At 42.4% G+C, this 26,589-nt stretch overlaps 2 protein-coding genes across 2 annotated transcripts in view; both read left to right on the top strand.

Annotated features, from left to right (window-relative positions):
* The first annotated feature begins 334 nt into the window (after positions 1–334).
* Positions 335–6,775, top strand: LOC140454073 (uncharacterized). The gene is made up of 4 exons (XM_072549025.1): positions 335–586; positions 2,219–2,337; positions 4,188–4,323; positions 6,560–6,775. Exons 1-4 carry the CDS (start codon positions 449–451, stop codon positions 6,773–6,775), a joined length of 609 nt encoding a protein of 202 aa, XP_072405126.1. The 5' UTR covers positions 335–448.
* A 2,633-nt stretch (positions 6,776–9,408) lies between these two features.
* LOC140458135 (coiled-coil domain-containing protein 162) overlaps positions 9,409–26,589 on the top strand; it is a 125,340-nt gene continuing 108,159 nt past the window's right edge. The window contains exons 1-4 of the mRNA XM_072552251.1: positions 9,409–9,591; positions 13,298–13,446; positions 14,137–14,337; positions 21,635–21,759. Coding sequence (XP_072408352.1) covers positions 9,423–9,591; positions 13,298–13,446; positions 14,137–14,337; positions 21,635–21,759 — 644 coding nt within the window. The 5' untranslated portion in view covers positions 9,409–9,422. The remainder of the gene's footprint in view (positions 9,592–13,297; positions 13,447–14,136; positions 14,338–21,634; positions 21,760–26,589) is intronic.

Genomic DNA, 26,589 nt, shown 5'->3' with positions numbered 1-26,589 from the left:
TTGCCTTTTGATCTACTATTTTTCATTTCTACGGTGAAGAGAAATGCAACTACAGAAAAACATGCCCAAAATATAAGTCTGTCTGTACACAATGCTGGCTAACAGCCAGGGTAATTCAGGAAATATGGTTATTGAAATTATGTTCATTATGGTGCACTCTATATGAACTCCCTCTGAGCTCTCTGTGAACTCTGTGTGAACTCAGATCAGGTGGCTGTGTGGAGACTTTCTCATGGTTTTTGTCTGCACTGTATTTTATTCCCACTTTTGTATCATCTAGCTGCTAAACTGCTGAGTCTCAGTGCAAAACTGACAGCACAAAGGCAGTCTAGCTTATTAGGAAAAGTCGATACCATTTTAACTGTTTGTATTTTGCAGTTTAGTAGTTGGGAATTTCTTTGGCAAATGTTTTGTGTCTGTTTACTAGGTTCCTGACCCAAACCACGTGATGGATGTTCTTCGTCAGCACGCAGTGACTGTACATGAGCCATACACTATGCAACCTTTGGCTGTTACTTCAGATCATGTGGGTCAACGCACAAGTTATATTTGGAATAGAATCTATGGAAATGCCAAGCTTTATCAAGTGAGTATGGAACTGAATTATTTGATTTGATCCACCTCTCCCATGGCACAAGACCAGGTTTGGCCTTGGAGTGAAGCAGATAGAGGGTGATGGGGAAAAATGGGCATAATTCAGTCTCCATTGAGTATTGTGCATTTTAATAAATCTTAATAAATCTTTGACAAATTCTTGTCTCTCGATTTTAATTACCATGTACTCTAATGCTGTGTCTTTGCATAGAAATAGTAAGTACTATCCTTTCAGAGCAGATGATTTAATCCAATTGGTCCATACCGCAGTTTCTGTACTACACAAGTTACCTCCCATCATAATTCATCTAGTCCTTTCTCCCTCATATATGTATCAAGTTTCCCCTTAAATACATCTATCCTAGAGGCACAAGTGATAAGGGTCCAACTGTAACCATCAGTGACTTTAATTTAGATTGGATAAACTGAAGTTCACAGCTAGGACATTGGTTAGGCCACTGTTGGAATATTGCGTGCAATTCTGGCCTCCTTCCTATCGGAAAGATGTTGTGAAACTTGAAAGGGTTCAGAAAAGATTTACAAGGATGTTGCCAGGGTTGGAGGATTTGAGCTATAGGGAGAGGCCGAACAGGCTGGGGCTGTTTTCCCTGGAGCATTGGAGGCGGAGGGGTGACCGTATAGAAGTTTACAAAATTATGAGGGGCATGGATAGGGTAAATAGACAAAGTCTTTTCCCTGGGGTGGGGGAGTCCAGAACTAGAGGGCATAGGTTTATGGTAAGAGGGGAAAGATATAAAAGAGACCTATGGGGCAACTTTTTCACCAAGAGGGTGATACGTGTATGGAATGAGCTGCCAGAGGATGTGGTGGAGGCTGGTACAATTGCAACATTTAAGAGGCATTTGGATGGGTATATGAATAGGAAGGGTTTAACAGGGATATGGGCCGGGTGCTGGCAGGTGGGACTAGGTTGAGTTGGGATATCTGGTCGGCATGGACGGGTTGGACCGAAGGGCCTGTTTCCATGCTGTACATCTCTGAATCTATGACTCTAGTCCAAGTATAGGGCACACATTGACCATTTGACTGGCAATGATTCCCTCAGCTTCCGGGAGATGGGTGTGAAGAAGCCGTTCCTCTTTGTGTGCTGCTGGCCGCTGTCAGGTTGGGCAGTGGCTGTGCACCTTAACAAGGCCCTGTGAATCCCTAATGTAAAGTTGGGATCACATTTAACAGGATTGCTGTGTAATTTGAGGCCCTTGCGTCAGATTCTGCCTGGAGTACCTGTATGAGAACCCATGGAATTTACTTCCTCCATCTATTCAGTAGTTTTGAAATTATGATACATTTTCTTTGAAGTCAAGGGCTTATCAAAATGCACCTTTATCTCTGAACTAAACCACAGAAACTGAATTTGGCTGCAGTCTACAATTGGCAGCAATGCCCTGTATTAAAGGGAAACTTAACTGGGATGGTCTCTGCCTCTGTCCATTAACCAGTGAGGCATCTTGGGAAGAGTTAAATGTGTGGTTATTGGACTGAGGGTAAGATTGACTCTACGACTGTATGAGGCTTAGCTAGAATGCTGGGTTACTAGTCCAGTAATATTAGCCTAGGAATAGAATACTTGATGTGCATTTATTCATGTTGTGCTACTTATTAGGAGCCAAGATGTAAAGACAATGGTTCGCCTGTGGAGATTAATGACTGGGAGGTGGAGAACACTTGTCAAAGCAAACGTGCCGCCAGTGTACTTACTTCTAAAAAGAACAGAGATCAAGGGTGAGAAATATTCCCAAAACTAATTGTTTTATAATTCTCTAACTATTGATAAGCAAGGGCAGCATTGAAATCCGAGGTGAAGATACCTTTGTTATGGCATCTTCCTCAATGTGCCTTCTCTGGATATTCCTACGTCACATAACTGTCCCCAGTTGAATTGAAGTGGTCTCTCATCATTCCAAGAGGTTGTCAAACAACAATGTGGACACTTTTCAGCCTGTTCTTTCGGTGTTGGCACCTTGGTAAAGCTATACCACTAATATCAATGCTCTGACCTTTCCCCATAGCCCTGTCATTTTCTTTTCTCCCAGTCATTAACCCTTTATCTAAAAATCATTACTAAATCTGCTTCTGCCTTCCTTTAAGCATATTCCAGACCATAATATCTTGCTGTATTACAAAGGAAAGTCTTTCCTCAGGCTGACCCTGGTTGCTTGCCAATTATCTTAAATTTGTGTTCTCCGGTCACCAGTGTTTCTGCCACCTGATAAAAATGTTGCCATATTTACTCCATCAGAACCACCAATGGTTCTGTAAAACTGTTTTAGCCTTCTCTGTTCCACCAAGCTTCTCAAAGACAAAATATTAGAGAAGTAGAAACCTGAAATGAAAGTGGACAATGCTGGAAATTCTCAGCAAGTCAGGCAGCTGAAGGTCTGGAAGTTAACGTTTTGAGCCAATGACTTTCAATTGGAAACTGAATAGGAAATAACTTCATAAATTTGATCAACTGGATGACCTTATAGAGGTTTACAAAATTATGAGGGACATGGATCGGGTAAATAGGCAAAGTCTTATCCCTGGGGTGGGGCAGTCCAGAACTAGAGGGCATAGGTTTAGGGTGAGAGGGGAAAGATATAAAAGAGACCTACAGGGTAACTTTTTCACACAGAGGGTGGTACGTGTATGGAATGAGCTGTCAGAGGATGTGGTGGAGGCTGGTACAATTGCAGCATTTAAGAGGCAGTTGGATGGGTATATGAATAGGAAGGGTTTGGAGGGATATGGGCCAGGTGCTGGCAGATGGGACTAGATTGGGTTGGGATATCTGGTCAGCATGGACGGGTTGGACCGAAGGGTCTGTTTCCATGCTGTACATCTCTATGACTCTATGACTCTATAACTGAAAAGCAGGGGTAGTGAATCAAAGTCAAGCCACAAGGTAGATGAGGGGGAGCAGGAGGAATTTGAGAGTCCTAATGCATGAATCACACAAAAATCTTATCATCCAAGTTCAGCAGTAATAGGGAAGGCATTTGGAATGTTGGCCTATAGTTTAAAAGGTTTGGAGAATAGAGAAGTCTTGCTAAGACTATAGGTTGATTCCCTGGCAGGGAGAGATTTTCTTATGAGGAGAGGTTGACGAGTACAGGTTGGGTCTGTACTCATTGGAGTTATTAATTGAAACTTACAGAACACCCTCCAATTTTCATTCATATATTATGGAATGGAAATCTTGTATCCATTATTCCTGATGCTGTTGGGAGAAAGAATTCCTGCATTAAAACAAAATGCTGCAGATGCTGGGAATCTGAAGTAAAAACAGAAAAGGCTGGAGAAGCACAGCAGGTCTGGCCGCATTTGTGGAATGAGAAACTGAGTTAATGTTTACTCTTCAACAAAAACTAGATCCGTTATTAAAGAACTTCTACACCTTTAATAGGCTATCTAGTCTTAGCCTGCAACCATTAACATCCAATTGTTGCCCCATTCACTTTGAAAAGATGAAACCTTCTGAATTGCATGGTTTTGAGCTTTCGATTTGAATAAACACTGCAGAATTAAAGAGCTCCAGCAGGATCAAAGAGAAAAATGCTGTTCCTCATGGATTCAGGTTTTGTTTTGTACAGCTATAACTACACCGGCACGCTGCAGCTGCTGGGATTGGAGGAAGGAAACGAGGAGAATGTGAAAGATCCGGTGATGACAAAGGGGGCTTATCTGTCTCTCCTCTACCTTCGCCACTTGAGGATTAGAGAGCTTCAGGTAACGGTTCATTAAGATCCAATTGTTGCCCCATTCACTTTGGAAAAATGTGGACTTGCGGCACTGTTTCTCTGTCTTGTGTGGCTCTGCTCCACATTTTACATTCAGCTGAATCCCATTTTACCAGAAAAATAAATTCATGCTCTACAAGAGTTAATTCCTTCGGCTGCATTTTGTGTAGAGACGTGGCAACAGATAATTGATGTATTGTTTTTGATAATTTTGGTAAATACCATTAACGTAAAACAGACACGCCGGCATATGCAAAAGCCTGAAGGATCAGGATGTTGTTTGTAATCCATTACCAAGCCTCTTAATTCAGCTGCTGATTGAATTGAACTTTTGTGGAGTTAAGATATTTTCTATCATTTCATTCATTGAGTCATCAAGATGTACAGCACGGAAACAGACCCTTCGGTCCAACCCGTCCATGTCGACCAGATATCCCAACCCAATCTAGTCCCACCTGCCAGCACCCGGCCCATATCCCTCCAAACCCTTCCTATTCATATACCCATCCAGATGCCTTTTGAATGTTGCAATTGTACCAGCCTCCACCACTTCCTCTGGCAGCTCATTCCATACACGTACCATCCTCTGCATGAAAAAGTTGCTCCTTAGGTCTCTTTTATACCTTTCACCTCTCATCCTAAACCTACGCCCTCTAGTTCTGGACTGCCCCACCCCAGGGAAGAGACTTTATCTATTTATCCTATCCATTCCTGTCATGATTTTATAGCCCTCTATAAGATCACCCCTCAGCCTCCGACACTCCAGGGAAAACAGCCCCAGCCTATTCAACTTCTCCCTATAGCTCAAATTCTCCAACCCTGGCAACATCCTTGTAAATCTTTTCAAGTTTCACAACATCCTTCCAACAGGAAGGAGACCAGAATTGCTGGCAATATTCCAAAATGTATCTTTTGATTGTAGAAAAATTGAAAGTAGTATCAGGAGGAAGCCATTTGACCTTTCAACGAACTCCTTTTTAGAAACATTCAGTGTCTTAGTTTGAAGTGATGATTTGGAGATGCCGGTGTTGGACTGGGGTGTACAAAGTCAAAAATCACACGACACCAGGTTATAGTCCAACAGGTTTAATTGGAAGCACACTAGCTTTCGGAGCGATGCTCCTTCATCAGGTGATAGTCCTGATTGACTGTCACCTGATGAAGGAGCGTCGCTCCGAAAGCTAGTGTGCTTCCAATTAAACCTGTTGGACTATAACCTGGTGTTGTGTGATTTTGAACTTTGGTTTGAGCTGTTTTCTGTGGGAGAGAATTCCACAGGCTCACTACTCTCTGGGTAAAGAAATGTCTCCCCATCTCAGTTCTAAATGGCCTCCCCTCGAACTTTAACCTGTGACTCCTGGCAATGGACTCCTTAGTCATCTGCAACTTTCTGTTCAGCCCTGTTAGAATTTTATATGTTTCTCTGCAATCATCCCTCATTCATCTAAATTCCAGCAGATATAGTGCTAACCAATCCAGTCTCTCTTCTTACGTCAGTCCTGCCAGTGCAGGAATCTGTCTGGTAAACCTTTGTTGAACTTCTTCCATAGCCTGGACATCCTTCCTCAGAAAAGGAGACTGCACACAATACTCCTGTTTTTGCTACCACAGTGGATAACCTCACTTTTATCTACATTATCCTTTATCTGTCATGTATTTGCCCACTTACACCATTTCGAGAGTGTGGTGCTGGAAAAGCACAGCCAGTCAGGCAGCATCCAAGGAGCAGGAGAATTGACGTTTCGGTATAAGCCCTTCATCAGGAATGAAGTCCCCACTTTCTCCCACTTACACCATTTGTCAAAAACAAAATGTAGCTTTTCAGCATCCTCTTCACAGTTCACCTGTCAACCCAGCTTTATTTCATCTGCAAGTATGGAGTTATTTTATTTAATTCCCTCATCTAAATCGTTAATATATATTGTTAATAGCTGGAGTCCAAGAACCAATTCCTGTGTTACCCGACTAGATACTGGCTGCCACTTGGAAAAAGCCCCGTTGATTCCTCTTCTTTGTTTCCTGTCTGTCAACCAGTTCTGCATCTTTGTCAGTACACTACCCCCAATCCTGTCACTGTTAATTACAAACCTTATGCTTTGGGAAAAGACTGTTTAAATATGAATTTGCTAACACTTAATTGATGTTTGCTATTTGCACAGCCATTCTGCTAGGTGTTAATGTGCTAGTGATAACAGCTTTTTGTATTATGATCCTTTTCTCTGCAGCGAGTCTGTTTAGGAATAATGAACTACTTCAGATCCATTGAACGGACTCTGACTATCAGCATCTGCGGCCTGACCCTGAACAGGGACCGGTTGGTTCGCACTGCAGCAGACACGTGTTGGATAAATGCAGCAAAAGGAGGCTTGGGGGTTGGAGATGGCATGGGCTCACACTCTTATTTATATAACACGCCTGTAGATTACAAGGTATTGCATTAGTATTTCCCACTGTGTTGCTTTCTTCAGGCATTTTCTGGGTTAACTCGTTGGGAGGAGGGGGCAGACTTTGGATCTTCTCTGCAGTGGAAGAGTGCACTGCCACTGTCCTAAATGTAGGCATTTCTCAGAATCTTACAGCACACAGAGGGGCCATTCAGCCCACTGTGCCTGTGCCAGCTCTTCGAAAGAGCTGTCTGTCCAATTTAAAACCAGTTTTATCCACATGGCCACGCAAGTTAATCCTCTGCAAAGTTCATCAACAGATACCAGTCATGGTTCGTGCTAACCTTGAGAAGAGGGATCGCTGGGTGCAGGTTTCCTGGTATGTTGGTAGTTGAGAGAAGTAGAAGACAAGGGAAGGAAATATTCAAGGCAGAAGTGAAGCTGTTTCGACTCTTCCCCCACCTCCCTCTGTCACAGTGATGGGGCGGGTAGTATGAAAGGAAAATAGTTGGGTGGGTTGGCACTGTTGAGGTACCTGCCACCCCTTCACCACCTCAGTAACTGGGTGCTGCGTGAGAAGGCCCATGGGTGATTATCTCACCCTGCCAGCCCTCAAGTGGCTAATTACCACCCAGTGAAAGGCCTCTACCCATCTTGGGCCTGAGTGTCTGCCTTCCTGCCATTCCTGGCTGCTTTCCTGATTGGTTGCCCCCATGATGCCAGGTCTGCCAGGTTTTTGCCTCAATCTGGAGGAAACTGGGGCATGGATAGGGGTGTCATGGGTTGGCGGCTAATAGTCATCTCCTTGCCTTTGACTTTGATTCCTCTGATACCCCACCCCCACCATGATCCCCGCCTCAGGATACCCCACACTCACTCCCCACCCTTGTAGAGCTCTCCATTGGCTGTGCAGCCTGGGCCTCCAGCCACGTTCTCCAGCTCCTAGTGTGCTGCACACCTGATTGGCCGGTAGCTTCTAAGAGGGTGGGATTTCAGTGTCAAGGCACCTGATAGGTGGAGAAGCCCAGAAGTCAAGCTCTTGATGCAGTTGGCTTTCTGGCTGGTGGAAGTCGAGGTTTCATCACCCCCTCAAGTTGCCTGCTCCCCACACTTAAAGTCATAGAGATGTACAGCATGGAAATAGACCTTTCGGTCCAACTCATCAATGTTGACCAGCATTTGGCCCATTGACTTCTAAACCCTTCCTATTCATATACCCATCCTGATGCCTTTTAAATGTTGTAATTGTCCCAGCCTCCACCACTTCCTCTGGCAGCTCATTCCATACATACACTACCCTTTGCAAGATAAAATTCCCCCTTAGATCCCTATCAAAAATTTCCCCTCTCACCCTAAACCTATGCCTTATAGTTCTGGACTCACCCCAATCCAGGGAAAAGACCTTCTCTATTCACCCTATCCATGACCCTCTTGACTTTATAAACCTCTATAAGGTCACCCCTCAGCCTCTGTTGTTCCAGGGAAACAGCCCCAGCCTATTCATTCTCTCCCTATAGCTCAAACCCTCCAGCCCTAGCAACATCCTTGAAATTCTTTTCTGAACCCTTTCAAGTTTCATGAAATCCTTCCGATAGGAGGGAGAACAGAATTGCACACAATATTGCAAAAGTGGCCTAATCAATGTTATTGCAGAGACCACCAGATCTTGGTCATTGATTCTGCAAGCGCCCTCAGTAACAAGTGAAAAATGGTGGTTAGTTGAGCGGTGATGCAGGGGTTGTGATTTGGACCTTTGATGGGTTGGGTTAGTGACCACTGTCAGGCAGCAGCAATGATGAGTCAGCCCGGTGCCGATAGGGGTGTGCGTGATGTGGAGGCAGTTGCTGTGAAGTCTACCAGTTCGAAGGAACAAGACAGTATCAAGGATGGAGATAATGTTGGCATGACTGAGGAGGGCAGTGTCACAGAGTCAATGTTACAGCTGAGGGAAGTGCACAGCAGGGCTGACTGGCCCAGGTGAGTCAACCAGTGGTTAATGAAACAAACCGGTTTACACCTGTTGGAATTGGTGTGACAGGAAGCATATGTTAGTCGACGAGAATTGTCAATGTATGAAAAAGTGTGATTGAGATTGCACACTGCTTGTAACAAGCTACATCATTCTGCCATTTTCATACATCATGTTTTATCTCTATTCAGCCTCTTGACCATTCTTTTTGTATTTGCTATGAATCTTGATTTATTGCTCCCCAGTGTATTTTGTAAATCAATCCTGCACTTATGCCTTGGAAACACATTCACTAAAATAAAATATCATCTTTATTGCTATCTGCTTTTGCTGTAGCGCCAGTTGCTCATGCTCCCTATTGATGTGTGAATTATCTGGAGTAGCTTGTTGCTAAGTGAGCTTGCTAGTTGTGTAGCTGCCTGAGGTGAGCATCTTGTGATCCTGACACAAGGGTACAGAAACATGCTGCACTTCAATCTGCTCAAGTTTAAAGTGTTGCTATGATAGATTTGGGACATCCTTTTCTCTCAGTTCCAAATTCTACTCAGTGGCTCGATAATATGAACAGCAACTTCTAAAACTCTGGATGAAGGTTCAGAACAGCATAAAGGCCACTCAGTCTTTAAAATAAAGGTACAAATTGGGCTTACTTCCTTGTAGAAAGAAACAGTGTCAAGAGGGTACCTTATTGACCAATGTTTATCATCCTACTTCCAGAGGTCTGTCATTGAATTTATGGAGTTCTCAGAGATCGAGAACCATGATGATTTCTACACAAGTGAAGAGGGTGTCATTCACACTCAGGATCAGCGAGGGATTTATATCGTCTATGATGTGGCCATAAAGGATCTAACAGAGTTAGAAAACCAGTTGCTACTCCTTGCAACCCAATATATTGAGAAAGGTAGGCGATGAATCATTGTGTGCATCTCCCCTCCAGCTGTAATGACCCCCCTCACACTGCTTCTCTCCTTTAAAGGATCACTGTCTTTCCTGTGCAAAGTGTTTTCTCATAGACCTGTAGGAGAAATAGCAGCTAGAACCCTTCTTACTATTGCATGAAACCCTCACAAGTGAAATAGCATCAGAATGAATCACAAAACCTGAGCATGTAAGAATGCATAAGAATGGACAAATATATAACTTACCCACAAATATCCCCATTCTCATTAATGGGGAGTCCAGAACATCAGTGCAAAAGATAAAGGCTGAAGCATTTGTAACAATCTTCAACCAGAAGTACCAAGTGGATGATCCATCTTGGCCTCCTCGTGGTCCCCAACATTACAGATGCTGGTCTTTGACCAGTTCAATTCACTTTACATGTTACTGAGAAATAGTTGGAGGCACTGGATACTGCAAAGTCTATTGGTCCTGACAACATTCCAGTAATAGTAATGAAAAAGTGTCCTACAAGATTTGTTACACTTCTAGCCAGACTGTTCAAGTATAGCTACATCACAGGCATCTACCCAACAAAGTGGAAAATTGTCCAGGTCCTGTCCACACACAGCTAGAGTATTGTGTGCAGTTCCGGAACCCACATTGTAGGAGGGATGTGATAGCACTGGAGATGGGGCAGAGGAGAGTTACCAGGATGTTGCCTGGTCTGGAGAGTTCCAGCTTATGTAGAGAGATTGGATAGACTGGGATTGTTTGCCTTGGAGCAGAGGAGATTGAAAGGGGGGCATGATTGAGATGTATAACATTATGAGGGGCACAGATAGGGTAGACATGAAACAACTTTTCCCTGATGGAGGATCAATGACTGGGGACGTAGATTTAAGTTAAGGTGCAGAAGGTGCAGAGGGGATGTGAGGAAAATCCTTTTCACCTAGAGGGTGCTGAGATTCTGCAACTCACTGCCAGTAAGAAACATTTAAGAAATATTTAAATGTGTACTTGCAATGCTAAGGTATACAAGGCTATGGGCAGACTTGATGGGCTGATGGGCCTAATTTTGTGTTGTAGATCTCTGCAACAAATAGCAGGACAAATCCAAACAAGTACCAGCCCAACAGTCTACTCTTGATCATCAGTAAAATTGATGGAAAGCACCACCAATAGTATTATCAAGCATCAACTACACAACAATAACCTGCTCAGTGACACCCTGTCTGGGTTCCACCAGGGTCACTCAGCTCCTGACCTCATTACTGTCTTGGTTCAACAATGGACAAAGGAACTGAAGTCCAGAAATGAAGTGTGAGTGACAGCCTTAACACCATTTGACTGAGTGTAGCATCAAGGAGCTTGAACAAAATTCAAGTCAATGGGAATTAAAGTGATAACTGCACTGCTTGGAATCAAACACAGCACAGAATAATATGGTCGTGGTTGTGGGAGGTTAATCATCTCTGCAGGAGTTCCTCAAGGTAGTGTCTTAGACTCAACCATCTTCAGCTGCTTCATCTGTGATCTTCCCTCCATCATTAGGTCAGAAGTGGGGATTTTTGTTGATGACTGCACTATGTTCAGCACTATTCGCAACTCCTCAGATACTGAAGCAGTCACGTTCAAATACAACAAGATCTGGACAGTATCCAGGCTTTGGCTGACAAAGGACAAGTAACATTCATGCCACACAATGCCAGGCTATGACCATCACGTGTAAGAGATGATCTAGCCCTTGACATTTAGTGGCATTACAGTCACTGATTGCCCCATTGTTAACATCCTGCAGGTAACCATTGACCAGAAACTCAACTGAACAAGCCGATTAAATGCTGAAGCTACAAGAGCAAATCAGTGGCTAGGAATCCTGCAGTGAGTAACTCACCTCTGTGTACAAGGGCCAATAAAATGTGCTGGAAAAAGCACAGCAGGTCAGGCAGCATCCAAGGAGGAGGAGGAGGAGAGTTAATGTTTTGGGCAGAATCCTTCATGAGGACTGAGGAGGTAGAAGGGGGCTGAGAAATAAATAGGGTGGGGAGGAGTGGGGCTTGTGGGGGGAAGGTAGGTTGGTTGGTGATAGGTGGACACAGGTAGAACATGACTGTAATAGGTCAGTGAGAAGGGTGGAGTGGGTAGGTGGGAAGGAAGATGGACAGGTAGGTCAGGTTAAGAGGGCAGAGCTGAGTCAGTGGGCTGGATCTGGGATGGGGTGGGGGGTGGGGAGATTTGGAACCAGTGAATTCCGTGTTGAGGCCGCATGGCTGTAGGTTCCCGAGGTAGAAGATGAGGTGTTCCTCCTGCAGTTTGCTGGTGGCCTTTTCTAGGTGGTGGAGGAGACCCAGATGGACATAAGAACAGGGGAGCTGGAGGGGGAGTTGAAACAGATGGCCACCAGAAGGTGGGGTTGGTTGATACGTAATGAACAGAGATTTCCCCGAACCGTTCTGCGAGCTTGTTCACGGTCTCTCTGATGCAGAGGAGACCACATCAAGAGTACTGGATGCAGAAAATGAGGTTTGAGGATATGTAAGTAAATCTCTGCCTGATTTGGAATGATCCATTGGGGCCTTGAATGGTGGTGAGAGGGTGAGATGTAAGCACAGGTTTTGCACCTCCTGTGGCAGCATGGGTACATGCTAGGTATGGAGGGGGGGCCGGTGGGGAGTCTGGCCCTAACAAGGGAGTCACAGAGGGAACAGTCCCTATGGAATGCAGATGGGTTTGGGAGGGAAATATGCTTTTGATAGTGGGGTCTGATTGAAGGTGGTGAAAATGGCAGGTGATGGTGCACTGGATTTGGAGGTTAATGGGGTGGAATGTGAGGACCAGGAGGTTCTATCCTTGTTGTGGTTAGGGGTGTGGGGTTCAAGGTGGAAGTGCGGGAAATAGAAGAGATACAATTGAGGGCATTGTAGATCACAGGGGGAGGGGGAATTGAGATGTCGTGGAGTGGAATTACTCATACTGGGAGTAGAAATGGTGGAGGTGGAGGAAGTGGGAGTAAGGGATTGCATTTTTACTGGAGGGGAATGGGAAGAGGTGTAGCCAAGGTAGCTGTGGGAGTCAGTGGGTTTGAAATAGATGTCAGTGTTAAGTCAGTTGCCAGAAACTGAGAGAGGTCCAGGAAGGGATTGGAGGTGTCAGAGAAGGCACAAGTCAGAAGTACGATGGAATACTCTCCACTTGCCTGGACAAATGCAGCTCTCACTATTTCTAAATGGCAACTAAGGATGGAAAACATATGCTGGCTAGCCAGTAATGTTCTCATGAACAAAGAAATAAAAAAATATTCTGAATGCCAGGGAAAGAATGTTACATGCAATATTGTAACCTAAATATTACTGAGGAGCAGAAAAGCCAACTGCAGTCATGACTTAGAGGTGCCAGTGTTGGACTGGGTTGGACCAAAGTTAAAAATCACACAACACCAGGTTATAGTCCAACAGATTTATTTGGAAGCACTAGCTTTTAGAGCGCTGCTCCTTCCTGACAACCACCTGATGAAGGAGCAGCACTCCGAAAGCTAATGCTTCCAAACAAACCTGTTAGACTACAATCAATGATGGCAATAAGCATTTATTATTTGAAATATATATAAAATGGGGAACATATCCTTTAGTTTAATTTTCTTTTGTTAAATAGTTATAAAATACAGCAGCGTTCACGCACACTGTCTTACTGCTGACCTAATATTTCTGTCTATTCATTTTTGAAAGGTCAGAGGACTTGTGAAGGTTCCCCTGTGGGAGGATCACAGTGTGGGGATAATGATCTTCCAAGCTGGGCCCACTTGACTGTCGATCGCTTTGCTGTTTTGTTTGATCTGTGGAGGTGTGAAGCAGCATTTCTGGAGAACAAGCGACAGGTAAATAGATGAATAAGGTTCTGGGAGCAGAATCAACAGATTTCACTCTTGATGTAACAGGAGATAAATGAGATAATTGGATAAAAGAATAAACCATTTATTGTGGTCTTTGCACATTATGTGAGTATTTGAGAGTGGTGTTAAAGTTAGCAAATCAATATGGAGATTGAGGAAATATAAGCAGCTTATTGACGTCTATGCTATGTTCCTTATGGCCTGCATGATGCATACGTTGATGCATCCATATAGATAACATACAGTACACAATACATACTTCAAAGAAATTATGTTTTATTGTAGTGTAATAATTTAGTGTCTCAAATTTAAATTTTAAAGATGGCAAATATATTGTAAAACACATGAACGCATACACATCAGGCTGAACCCTGGAGAGCTAAATTGAACAGGATGCCTGGAATTGTACTAATCTCCTCGTCCCATTCATGAAGAAAGGGAGGGTAGTTGGAAGAACAGCACAGGGAGTACCCAACATGTTGTTACCCACTGTCAGTGCTGGGAGCAAGGGGCTTGGTTGGCTAAGTTGGCTGGAGAGCTGGTTTGGGTTCAATGCTTACCACTGTCTTCTCGTTCTCAACCTCTCCCCTAGCCTGAGGTGTGCTGGATGGGGGCAGGGAGAGTTTATAAGAAATATTCATTTATGTCTGATAAGTTTTTGTCTGTTTTACTCAGCTGTTGGACAGTTATTTTGAAGCCTATCAGCATGTTTTTGATGTGGAAGAGCGATTTGCCTTGGCCCAAGTTATTGCAGACATCATACACAAACGCCCACGGTTCAATTTGAGCAGTGAGTACTTTGTGAAGACCTATCAGGCTGAATGTACTTGTTTGAAGCTTCACTTACAACTTATAAGTGACATTTTGAACAAACAGGTGAGTGCAAGGAAATTTTATCCCCTATTCTGTAGAGTGATATTAGGTAGTAAAGTCTACTTTAAAATAGTGATTTAATTATATGTTTTATTAATTCACTCTTTGGCCAGCATTTATTGTTCATCCCTAGTTACCATTAAGAAGGTGGTGGTGAGCTGCCTTCCTGAACCGCTGCAGTCCACATGCTGTAGGTAGACCCTTATGGAAGGAATTCTGGGATTTTGACCCAGTGATAGTGAAGGAATGGAGATATATTTCCAAATCAGGATGGTGAGTGGCATACAAGAGAACTTGTAGGTGGTGATCTTCTCAGGTATCTGCTGTTCTTCTCCCTTTAGTTGGAAGTGGAAGGTGCTGTCTGAAGATCTTTGGTGAATGAGAAAAGATCTATACATGCTGACTTCCCTTACTTACTGAACTCATCCATTTCACCAGCTTCTCTTTTTCCCTATCCCAGATTTGCTGACATATACAATAAAGAATTGATTCCCAAAAATTAGCATCATACATACAAACCTCAAAGCTATTGGTTAATACCAAAATCTTCTGTTGTGACCAACAAAATGGTCAATTTCTAAGAATGCACTCAAACCTTCTGAAGAACTGAAACTTAGTTGTGTTAACAACTGTGGAACTGTCCTGAAGACTGATTATCTCCAACAGCATGAATTATTCTCAGTGACCTTTACTCATAGATGCACAGACTAGCAAACCTAGGAAAGACAAGCAGGCTGGAATAGAAACAAACTGGAGGAAAAATGGGATTCACATTTCAGTGGTAATTTCACACTTGACCAGTCAAATAAGTCTCCACTGCAGCTAGGACCTACTGAAATTGTGGAAGCTCACCTATGGAAGAAATCCATCAGAAGTGAATAATAGAAATTGCAATATTAGATTGGTAGCCTGTGAATTTTTGCCACTCGTTTTAGAAGATTGGGAAGAAGCGAGTTTTGAGAAGATATGAGGCACAGGTTGCGGTTCTGGATATAGGTTTGCTCACTGCGCTGGAAGGTTTGTTTTTAGACTTTTCATCACCATACTAGGTAACATCTTCAGTGAGCCTCCGAATGAAGCACTGGTGGTGTAGCCGCTTTCTATTTATATGTTTGAGTTTCTGAGAGTTGGTGATGTCATTCCCTGTGGTGATATTATTTTCTATGGTGATGCCATTTCCTGTTCTTTTTCTCAGGGGGTGGTAAATGGGATCCAGGTGAATGTGTTTGTTGGTAGAGTTCCAGTTGGAGTGCCATGCTTCTAGGAATTACTTTGTGTGTGTCTCTGTTTGGCTTGTCCTAGGATGGATTGTTTTCCCAGTTGAAGTGGTGTCCTTCCTCATCCATATGTCAGGATGCTAGTGAGAGAGGGTCATGTCATTTTGTGGCTAGTTGATGTTCATGTATCCTGGTGGCTAGTTTTCTACCTGTTTGTCCAATGTAGTGTTTGTTACAGTTCTTGCAAGGTATTTTGTAAATGATATTAGTTTTGCTTGTTGTCTGCATAGGGTCTTTCAAGTTTGTTAGCTGCTGTTTTAGTGTGTTGGTGGGGTTTGTGGGATACCATTATGCCAAGGGGTCTGAGTAGTCTGGCAGTCATTTTGGAGATGTCTTTGATGTAGGGCAGAGTGGCTAGGGTTTCTGGACATGTTTTGTCTGTTTGCTTGGATTTGTTGCTCAGAAATTGGCAGACTGAGTTCATTGGGTACCCGTTCTTTACTAATACACTGTATATGTGATTTTCCTCTGCTCTGTGTAGTTTCTCTGTGCCATAGTGTGTGGTGGCTCATTGAAATAATGTTCAAACGCAGCTTCATTTGTGAATGTTGGGATGATTGCAAATAATACATATGGACCAAATATTGATCTACAAAAGGAATCTTCCAAACATCCACAAAATATCATGACCCACTATCACTAGTATCCTTACATGAGGAAGGACACCACTTCGACTGGGACAACACATCCATCCTATGGCAAGCCAAACAGAGATTTGCATGAGAATTCCTAGAAGCATGGCATTCCAACTGGAACTCTATTAACAAATGCATTGACTTGGATCCCATTTACCACCCCTGGAGAAAAATAACAGGAAATGACATCACCATAGGAAATGATGTCACCACAGGAAATGACATCACAACCCCTTGGAAACTCAAACATATAAATAGAAAGCAGGTTACACCACCAGTGCTTCATTCGGAGGCTCACTGAAGATGTTATCTAGTATGGTGTCGAAACGTCTGAAAATGAACCTTTCAGCTTAGTGAGCTAAACTACATCCAGATTGGGAAGAAATTAGAGCTTTAACTACAGTCTGCAATTAGCTGAAAGAGATTAAAATTAATTAGAAAAGAATTCTAATATTAAATAAATTGGCTTCTGAAAGACTAGGACTTAATGGACTGGTGCCTTTTATTCTGCCGTTTAAATTCTTAAACAACATGTTGGAAAATGCAGTGCACGAAACTATTACATGATTAATCTTTTTAATGTCCTAGCATGGTTGAACCAAAATACTGTGTGGTATATTTAACAATATCTTAAGTAATTGTTCTTCATGCTCATCAGTAGCATAAGAAAGCTAAAGAATTTTGTTAACAGAGTATGGACTGGTGAAGTTGCAATATTAAAAATAACTGAATTTAATCTAGGAATTTAAAAAGTTTATTTAAAGAAAAAATAAAAACTTACTACCCAGAGGTAGACATTCAATCAGACCAACATGCCTTCACTGGTTTTTGAGAATAGGACGAGGCATGCCACATCACATTTGGACCATACCCTGTATATTCCTCCTCAGGTACCTTCTAAAATGATGTTTAGAAACACCTTCCACACCTTTTTGGAGATGTTACCAGATCATGACAGCTCTGTGGAAAAAAAACTTCTCATTTCCCTTCGAGATCATTAAATCCAAAACCTCTAGCTATTGATCCATTTTCCAAATGTAATATAAAAACCTATTACTTTGAAAACCTCAATAACATTACCCTAACATTTCTGTTCCAAGGATAACAGTGCTAATATTTTCAAAGCTCCTTTTTTGTTTTTAAGTTTTCCCCATTTGGCTTCATTTCTAAGATCCATCCCTCCACGCTGCTCTGATCAATATTGCGTAGCCCCCTCCTCTTTTTCCCTCCTTCCCTGGCTCATCTGAAGACCCTGTATCCCAGAATATTGAAATTTCTATGCCTTCTTGACTTCCTTGCTATCTCTTCCAACTTTAATTGTTCATCTCCCTGCTTAACCTTCTGCTAAGTTCATTTAAACCCTCCCCAACAACACTTGCAAACCTCCTCTGAAGGATTCTGATCCCATTCCAGTTCAAGTGCAACACATCCACCTTGTCCCACTGCCCCAGAAATGGTTATGAAATCTGCTATTGCATTGGCGCAGTGCATATGAGATTGTTCATTGCTGATACTTACCCCATCTTAGTGCCATTCCTCCTTCATGTCTTGCATACCCCATATATACTCACTCACCCAATATCCACTATTGACACAAATCATGTGTTTCCTAAAAACATTTGGAAGTTGTTGAAATTCTCAACAAATAAATAAACAATTATCCATTCAAACTGTGTTTGAAACCAATTTACTCCTCTTTTGAGCTCATAAAATTCAATAAAACATGCAACCATTTGGGAGGGAGCTAATTCTGCTCAAGTGCTCATAAATCTGTAAACATAGTCAGTCAACCAGACAAAATTTTTCAAAATGTTTTAATTCTACTAATGTCTCATAAACCTGTCAATTAAACAAGGCAAACAATTTCCTTCAAAGCTAACTGTAAATAAGTCATGCTGCTGGAATTTGGTCAAGCATTTAAAATGAGATTCCTTTATACATCAAACCCTGCTGAGCCCAATGCAGTCATAGCTTTGGCCGAATGAAGGGCGAGTTATCTGTATTGCTTTTTCAAAGGCTCAACAGATATCTATAGTTTAGATCAATAAAAAAATTAAAGGACAAAGTCTGGAGGGATATGGGGCCAGGCGCAGGCAAGTAGGACTCGTTTAGTTTGGGTATTATGTTTGGCATGGACTGGTTGGACTCCAGGGCCTGTTTTTGTGCTGTATGACTCCATGACTATGACACAGTGACCAGTTGACATTTTAATATCTGATGCTCAATTCTGTTAAATGTATAATAGCCCTATATCGATGGAAGAAAGTACTGTGATGCATCTAATCAATGTAATGATCACTTACCTTTAAAGGATGGAGCCCTTTGATGAAACAGCTGGACAAGCTCCCAGCTAGGGGTAATAAATGGAGCTAATGTTTGTGCTTCACAATTGCTCGGCAATTACCATTTCCAATGTGAGAGAATACAATTATCATCCCTCGATGTTCAATATTATTACCATTCTTGAACATCCAGCTGTCAACATCAATGGAGTCACCATTGGCCCAATCAGAGGCTAGGAATTCTGACCACATGTCTCCCCAATGCCTAGCCGCGAGGGACAAGTCAGGAGTGTGATCCACCTGGCTGGATGACATTAGCTCCAATGACACTCAAACTTGACCCCATCCAGGAAAGAGCAGTCTGCTAGACTGGCAGCACATCCACCACCTTCAACGTTCTCTCCTTTCACCATTAACACGCATAGCAGCCAAGGTTCCCCTGATAACACCTTCTGATCCATGACTTCTACAACCTGGAAGGACAATGGCAGAAGATGCATGAGGAAACCATTGTTTGCAAAGTTTGCCTCAAAGCTATACACTATCCTGACTCAGAAGTATATTAGTGTTTTTTCACTGTCTTGGAAATGAATTTCTAACAGTGAATTCTCCAAGGTGATTAGGGATGAATAATAAATGCAGGCCTAGCCACATCCCACACTTAATATATTACACCTGCAGCCTGTAACTTTATATCGGAAGAAAGCAACCCCATTTAAACTCACCTGCCTCAAGGTTTCTGCCAGGGTCCTTGAACTGTCTGACCTGATGTGGCTATAGGAACGACTGCACCTCCATGAATATATCAAACTGGAAATTTAAAACTGGTGTTAGCATTTCAAACACTGAACACAATGTCACTTTGTGTGAGTGCTGGGTCAGCATCTGTCACATTTCCTGTGCCAGTCAACATGATGGACTCTGGGAATCTGGTGAGAAGTTGAATTTCAGGTCCGTGTCTCCATTGTTAGTCGTTTGACTTGTGTTTGCCAAGCTTTTGGATGACAAAATCCATCTCCGAACAGAGAGAAATGGGGAAATAAGTATGGGAGGCGACACTGCTGATAAGTTAGGGAAGCTAACATTTAGACAGGGAGACTTTGGCTCAGGTGGCCACACATTGTTTAAAATTCATTCACAGGATGAGGCCAGTATTTATTACCCATCCCTGGTTGCCCAGTGGGCACATTGCTGTGGTTCTGGAGTAGGCCAGAGACAGGTAAGGATGGTAGTTTCCTTCCCTAAAGGGCATTGGTGAACCGGATTCTTTTTCCAACTATCGACAATGGATTCACAGTCATCATCAGACTCTTAAATCCAGATTTTTCCAGAAGTCCAGACAAACCTATTATTGTACAGGACAATTAACCTAATATGTGGGAACTGCCAAGTGTTAATGCATACATAGAGCTAAGATGTACTGCCCTGAATAACATTATTTTGCCTTTTAAAACAGGACTGCATTTAAGGCGAGACCTTTGCTAGGTGGAACAATGAATATACATGTGCAGGAAAAAAGTGCTGCAGTCTGATGTTTTCATCTAATTTCTTTCAATCTTGCTTCAAAGTTAAACCTTTCTACAGAACACATTCACCCCAGGCTGAACGCTTTACAGTCTTTCCAGGGAAATTGCAGGGGGAGATCACAAGCATGCTGGCCTTCATAACAAGAGGAATTCAGTATAAAAGCAAAGAGGTCCTTCTGCAACTGTACAGGGCCCTGGTGAGACCGCACCTGGAATATTGTGCACAGTTTTGGTCTCCAAATTTGAGGAAAGACATTCTGGCTATTGAGGGAGTGCAGCGTAGGTTCACGAGGTCAATTCCTGGAATGGCAGGACTATCTTATGTTGAAAGACTGGAGTGACTGGGCTTGTATACGCTTGAGTTTAGAAGGCTGAGAGGGGATCTGATTGAGACATATAAGATTATTAAAGGATTGGACACTCTGGAGGCAGGAAGCATGTTTCCGGTGATGGGTGAGTCCTGAACCAGAGGACATAGTATAAAAATAAGGGGTAGGCCACTTAGAACAGAGTTGAGGAGAAACTTCTTTACTCAGAGAGTGGTGGCTGTGTGGAATGCTTTGCTCCAGAGGGCAGTGGAGGCCCAGTCTCTGGATTCATTTAAGAAAGAGTTGGACAGAGCTCTCAAGGATAGTGGAATCAAGGGTTATGGGGATAAGGCAGAAACAGGATACTGATTAAGGATGATCAGCCATGATCATATTGAATGGTGGTGCTGGCTTGAAGGGCAGAATGGCCAACTCCTGCACCTATTGTCTATTGTCTATTGACTTATCTTAGTCTGTTCACATTCTCCCATCTTAAGATCATTAAAGTTCAGACTGAGTGAAACATTATTTCTCTTATTTCCCTGTTCTTATTGAATGATATGATCATTAAAATAACTCAGAAATTATTTTTGCCTGCTTTGCCAGGCAAAGGAGGGTGCTGGTGGATGGGGACTCTTTAATGTAGAGGCCTTCAGACTATCCTGATGGGGAATGGACACGTAGAGAGATGACAGATCAATGTTGGGGCCAGGAATCTGGATATGTGTGTGTTTAGGTGTATATGTGCATGTACAGGTCAATCGTAATGGCTATTTTTTAATGACTATTTTTTAATGACAGAGTCCTATCACCTGTAATACAAACACACACTCCATTTAAAGCAAAGAGACATACTATTAATTGCACTCTGTTATCTGGTCCTGAACTAACCAAATCAGCTTACCTTAGGCCACTGCCAGTGTTGGTTTTCACCCACAAACTGACAGCAGCACTTGTGTCATCCGATCTATAGTTTTTACTTCCTCTGTGCTTGCTTCACCCGAACCTGGGGCTATGGAACTCAGTGGACCAGCAGGAGGTTTAGAGACTGTTTTCCTTCACTGGACCATGTTTCAGTAGATGAGTGCTATCAGTCCACATCACTAATTCCAAGATCTGTGTAATTGAAATTTAGATGGATTTAGATGCAGGGACTGGGAGGAGAATCAGACATGCTAGCAGGCACCAGTCTGACTGAATGGCCTGTTTCTATGTCATACATTCTGTGCCGTATATCAACACTAAAACATTACCCCTTAACAACTCTTGCAGATAGATGAGCAGCGAGAATATGTACAGAGGATTTGGAGGGATGGTGGACGGATGGAGATGGGTGTTGAATTTGGCCTACCCCTTAATATCATTGCTAAGCAACCAGTTGCCATTAACAACAGTTGGTAAGCAAAAGAAAAAGAAAGCTTCTAATATTTCATGTTTTATTGATTATGCAAAGTGAAGTACCCTTTCTTTGATTCATGGAATAATTGTCGATTTTTTAAGACTTGTCATAGAGTCTGGTTATTTTAACTGGGCTTTCCTGCTTTAACTAGACTTTATTACAATAGTGGTAAGATATGGACTATCAATCCTTGACTTCCATTATTTGATTTCAACATCTGGCACCTCCATGCACTAAAATACCTCTAAAAAGAAATAAAAATACTGACTTAGAATTATCACAGCAATCAGCCAACCATAAGTTGAGCCAATGCATGAAACAAATCAGTCTGAGCCAAAATTAACATCGCTATTAAAAGGCATTCAAACTCAGATCTCCATCTCCTGTTTGATTTATAAGTAAGTTTTACATACTGGAAATTAAATCTTGCCTGCACATTGTAGTCTAGGAGAACAATTAACCCAGACATGGGAATGTACTAATGAACTGTGGTTTAAGCAACTGTCTTAACAGAGTAGCAGAAAGAGAAACATGGATTTGTACCTGCAAAACTGGAACACACATTCTCTCTCTCCCTGTTTTCTCTCAGCCTCTAATAAAATAAATTGGAGAACCATCTGCTTACTGATAACCCAGAGATATTTGCAATTCATCATTTGGTAGTACAAAACTTAATTACAGATTAAAAGCCATGTTTTATTCAAAGCTTTTCACCTTGTACTTGTCAGGTCAATTCACAAAAATACCAACATAATGGGAAATAATACAGTAGTTTCATACTATGAGAAGAGTGCGTTGATTGGTTGACAAGTGGATTGTGATTGACAGATATGTTGCTATTGAGAATGCACCAATTAGTGATGAGTGACAATAAACTGATAAGATTTGTTGAATTTAAACTGGGCATGTTGATTCTGATTGGTTAATGTATAGCCATGAGGAATTCTTTTACATTGGTATTCTAGCAAATTGTCCAGAAGAATGCAAGTTCAAAGCTTGATAAAATGTGTATTTTTTCAGCAATATCTGCAATACACAAGGTATCAATTAAATGGCCATGGTCCCAGGTTAAAATCTAACGTATCAAGGACTCCATAGATTTTTAAGTTGCATATACTTTATCTTCCTTGTTGAATGAGACATTATCGATTTTTTTTATCACACTGGTGTTTTTGTGTGTGTTTTATATCACATCTTTACTGTTTCCTTGGGGTTAGTAAGTAAATAAATTCTTCTTTCTTTCATTCAACTTGTAAACTATGTATTTAATTGAACTGAGATAAGAGAGGAGCTGATTCATCCCTCCTGTGTCGAATTGCAAGTGTTTGGATGTAAGTTGAACAGGTTCTAATATTTGAAAATACCACAATACCATATAGTCATATCTTCACAATAATAAGACCTGTGTATACTAGGAATCATTTGGTAGTAGCATGGTGTGGGGGATGCAACCTATTCGCCATATTATACCAGACCCCAGGCAGAGTTCCCCAATTCATTACAGTTCCAAATGGAAAACCTCAAACTGTTGAGCTCTTGGGTGAGGAAGGATGAACTAGCTCCCCTTCTTATACTCTCACACTTTTTTGGTTGGTTGCAACATTGATCCCTTCTCATTATCTCAGACCTGAATGAACTTATGCTTTAAAATGAATCAACTAAACCAGGCTTTCTTGAGTTAACAAAGAGTGAGTTCATTCACCACTAAAAGTGGGAAGAATTGGTAAAGCAATGCACATGTACAGATTAGAAATAAGAAGTGAGTCTAAAAGGATAAAGATTAAAAAAAGATAAATGGATCAGTTTCTGAATTACTCTCCAAGAGCATACAGTTGAATGTTGCAGCTGTTGGAGTGGAGGTTTCTGGTGAGATCTTGTACTTGTCAGGTCAATTCACAAGAATTGGTAGTTGAACAATCTGTTTTGGAGATGTGTGGTTTTCTAGGCTGGTTGAGGTTCCTTTGTCCTGATTCCTTTTGACTCTGATTGAGATCTAGCATTCAGGGTGGGAGAGAATTGTTATGATGTCCCATTTCCTATATCTAACCAGTTTGTAGTGGTCGAACTTCAAACTTAGAATCATAGAGTCATACAGCATGGAAACAAACCCTTCAGCCCAACTTGTCCATGCCAACCACATTTCCCAAATTAATCCAGTCCCATTTGCCAGCATGTGGCCCATATCCCTCTAACCCCTTCCTATTCATGTACTGATGCAGATGCTTTTAAATGTTGTAATTATACCATCCTCCATCACTTCCTTTGGCAGCTCATTCCATACATGCGTGAAAACGTTGCCCCTTAGGTGCCTTTTAAATCTTTCCCCTCTTACCCTAAACTAATGCTCTCTAGTTCTGGACTCCCCCACCTGAGGAAAAAGACAATAGACAATAGATGCAGGAGTAGGCCATTCAGCCCTTCGAGCCTGCACCGCCATTCAATATGATCATGGCTGATCATTCCTAATCAGTATCCTGTTCCAGCCTTATCTCCATACCCCTTGACTCCACTATCTTTAAGAGCTCTATCCAATTCTTTCTTAAATGAATCCAGAGACTGGGCCTCCACTGCCCTCTGGGGCAGAGCATTCCACACAGCCACCACTCTCTGGGTGAAGTAGTTTCTCCTCATCTCTGTCCTAAATGGTCTACCCCGTATTTTTAAGTTGTGTCCTCTGGTTCGGCACTCCCCCATCAACGGAAATATGTTCCCTCCTGCCAGAGTGTCCAGTCCTTTCATAATCCTATACGTTTCAATCAGATCCCCTCTCAGTCTTCTAAACTCAAGGGTATACAAGCCCAGTCGCTTCAGTCTTTCCGTGTAAGGCAATCCTGCCATTCCAGGAATTGACCTCGTGAACCTACGCTGCACTTCCTCAATAGCCAGAATGTCTTTCCTCAAATTTGGAGACCAGAACTGTACACAGTACTCCAGGTGTGGTCTCACCAGGGCCCTGTACAGCTGCAGAAGAACCTCTTTGCTTCTATACTCAATCCCTCTTGTTATGAAGGCCAGCATGCTATTAGCCTTCTTCACGACCTGCTGTACCTGCATGCTTGCCTTCATTGACTGGTGGACAAGAACACCCAGATCTCTCTGAACAGCCCCTTTACCTAATTTGATACCATTGAGGTAGTAATCTGCCTTCCTGTTCTTGCCACCAAAGTGGTTAACCAGACATTTATCCACATTAAACTGCATCTGCCATGCATCTGCCCACTCACCTAACTTGTCCAGGTCACCCTGTAATCTCCTAACATCCTCATCACATTTCACCCTACCACCCAGCTTTGTGTCATCAGCAAATTTGCTAATGTTATTGCTGATACCATCTTCTATATCATTTACATATATTGTAAAAAGCTGCGGTCCCAGCACGGATCCCTGCGGTACCCCACTGGTCACTGCCTGCCATTCCGAAATGGAGCCGTTAATCACTACCCTTTGTTTCCTATTAGCCAACCAATTCTCTATCCAATCTAGTACTTTGCCCCCAATCCCGTGCGCCCTAATTTTACTCACTAACCTCTTGTGTGGGACTTTATCAAAAGCTTTCTGAAAGTCCAGGTACACTACATCCACTGGATCTCCCTCGTCCATCTTCTGAGTTACATCCTCAAAAAATTCAAGAAGATTAGTCAAGCATGATTCCCCCTTCATAAATCCATGCTGACTCTGTCCTATCCTGTTACTATTATCCAGATGTGCCGTAATTTCATCCTTTATAATAGACTCCAGCATCTTTCCCACCACTGAGGTCAGACTAACTGGTCTATAATTTCCTGCTTTCTCCCGCCCACCCTTCTTAAAAAGTGGCACAACATTAGCCGCCCTCCAATCCTCAGGAACCGACCCCGATTCTATTGAACTCTGGAAAATAATCACCAGCGCATCCACGATTTCCCGAGCCACCTCCTTCAGTACCCTGGGATGCAGGCCATCAGGTCCCGGAGACTTATCAACCTTCAGACCTAACAGTCTCTCCAACACCAAATCCTGGCAAATATAAATTCTCTTAAGTTCAGGTCCTTCAGCCACTGTTACCTCAGGGAGATTGCTTGTGTCTTCCCCAGTGAACACAGATCTGAAGTACCCATTTAATTCCTCTGCCATTTCTTCGTTCCCAGTAATATATTCCCCTGCTTCTGTCTTCAAGGGCCCAATTTTTGTCCTAGCCATTTTTTTGCCTTGGACATACCTAAAAAAGCTTTTACTATCCTCCTTTATATTCTTGGCCAGTTTACCTTCGTACCTCATTTGTTCTCTGCGTATTTCCTTCTTACTAATCCTCTGTTGTTCTTTAAAAGCTTCCCAGTCCTCCGTTTTCCCATTCATCTTTGCTAAGTTATACTTTTTCTCTTTTAACCTTATATGTTTCTTTACTTCCCTCGTCAGCCACGGCCGCCCATGTCTCCTCCTGGGATCTTTCTTCCTTTTTGGAATGAACTGATCCTGCAACTTCTGCATTATACACAGAAATATCCGCCATTGTTCCTCCACGGTCTTCCCTGTTAAGGTATTGAACCATTAAACTTTGACCAGTTGCTCCCTCATAGCTCCATATTTCCCTTTATTCAACTGAAATATTGTCACTTCAGATTGTACCCACTCCCTCTCAAATTGCAGATTGAAGCTTATTGTATTATGGTCACTACTTCCCAATGGCTCCATCACTTCGAGGTCACTGATCAATTCTGGTTCGTTACACAATACCAGATCCAGAATCGTCTTATCCCTGGTCGGCTCCAGCACCAGCTGCTCTAAAAATCCATCTCTGAGGCACTCCACAAAGTCTCTTTCTTGAGGCCCGATACCATCCTGATTCTCC

The sequence above is a fragment of the Chiloscyllium punctatum genome, chromosome 3, assembly GCF_047496795.1.
Source record: "Chiloscyllium punctatum isolate Juve2018m chromosome 3, sChiPun1.3, whole genome shotgun sequence".
Lineage (NCBI taxonomy): Eukaryota > Metazoa > Chordata > Chondrichthyes > Orectolobiformes > Hemiscylliidae > Chiloscyllium > Chiloscyllium punctatum.
Note: the sequence above shows the minus strand (reverse complement) of the source record. Positions and strands in the feature narration are given on the sequence as shown.

Coding starts and splice junctions, on each gene's coding strand:
- LOC140454073 (XM_072549025.1), top strand. CDS start 449: ATGGATGTTCTTCGTCAGCACGCAGTGACTGTACATGAGCCATACACT. Junction 2,338..4,187: donor AAAAAGAACAGAGATCAAGG/GTGAGAAATATT, acceptor TGTTTTGTACAG/CTATAACTACACCGGCACGC. Junction 4,324..6,559: donor TGAGGATTAGAGAGCTTCAG/GTAACGGTTCAT, acceptor TTTTCTCTGCAG/CGAGTCTGTTTAGGAATAAT.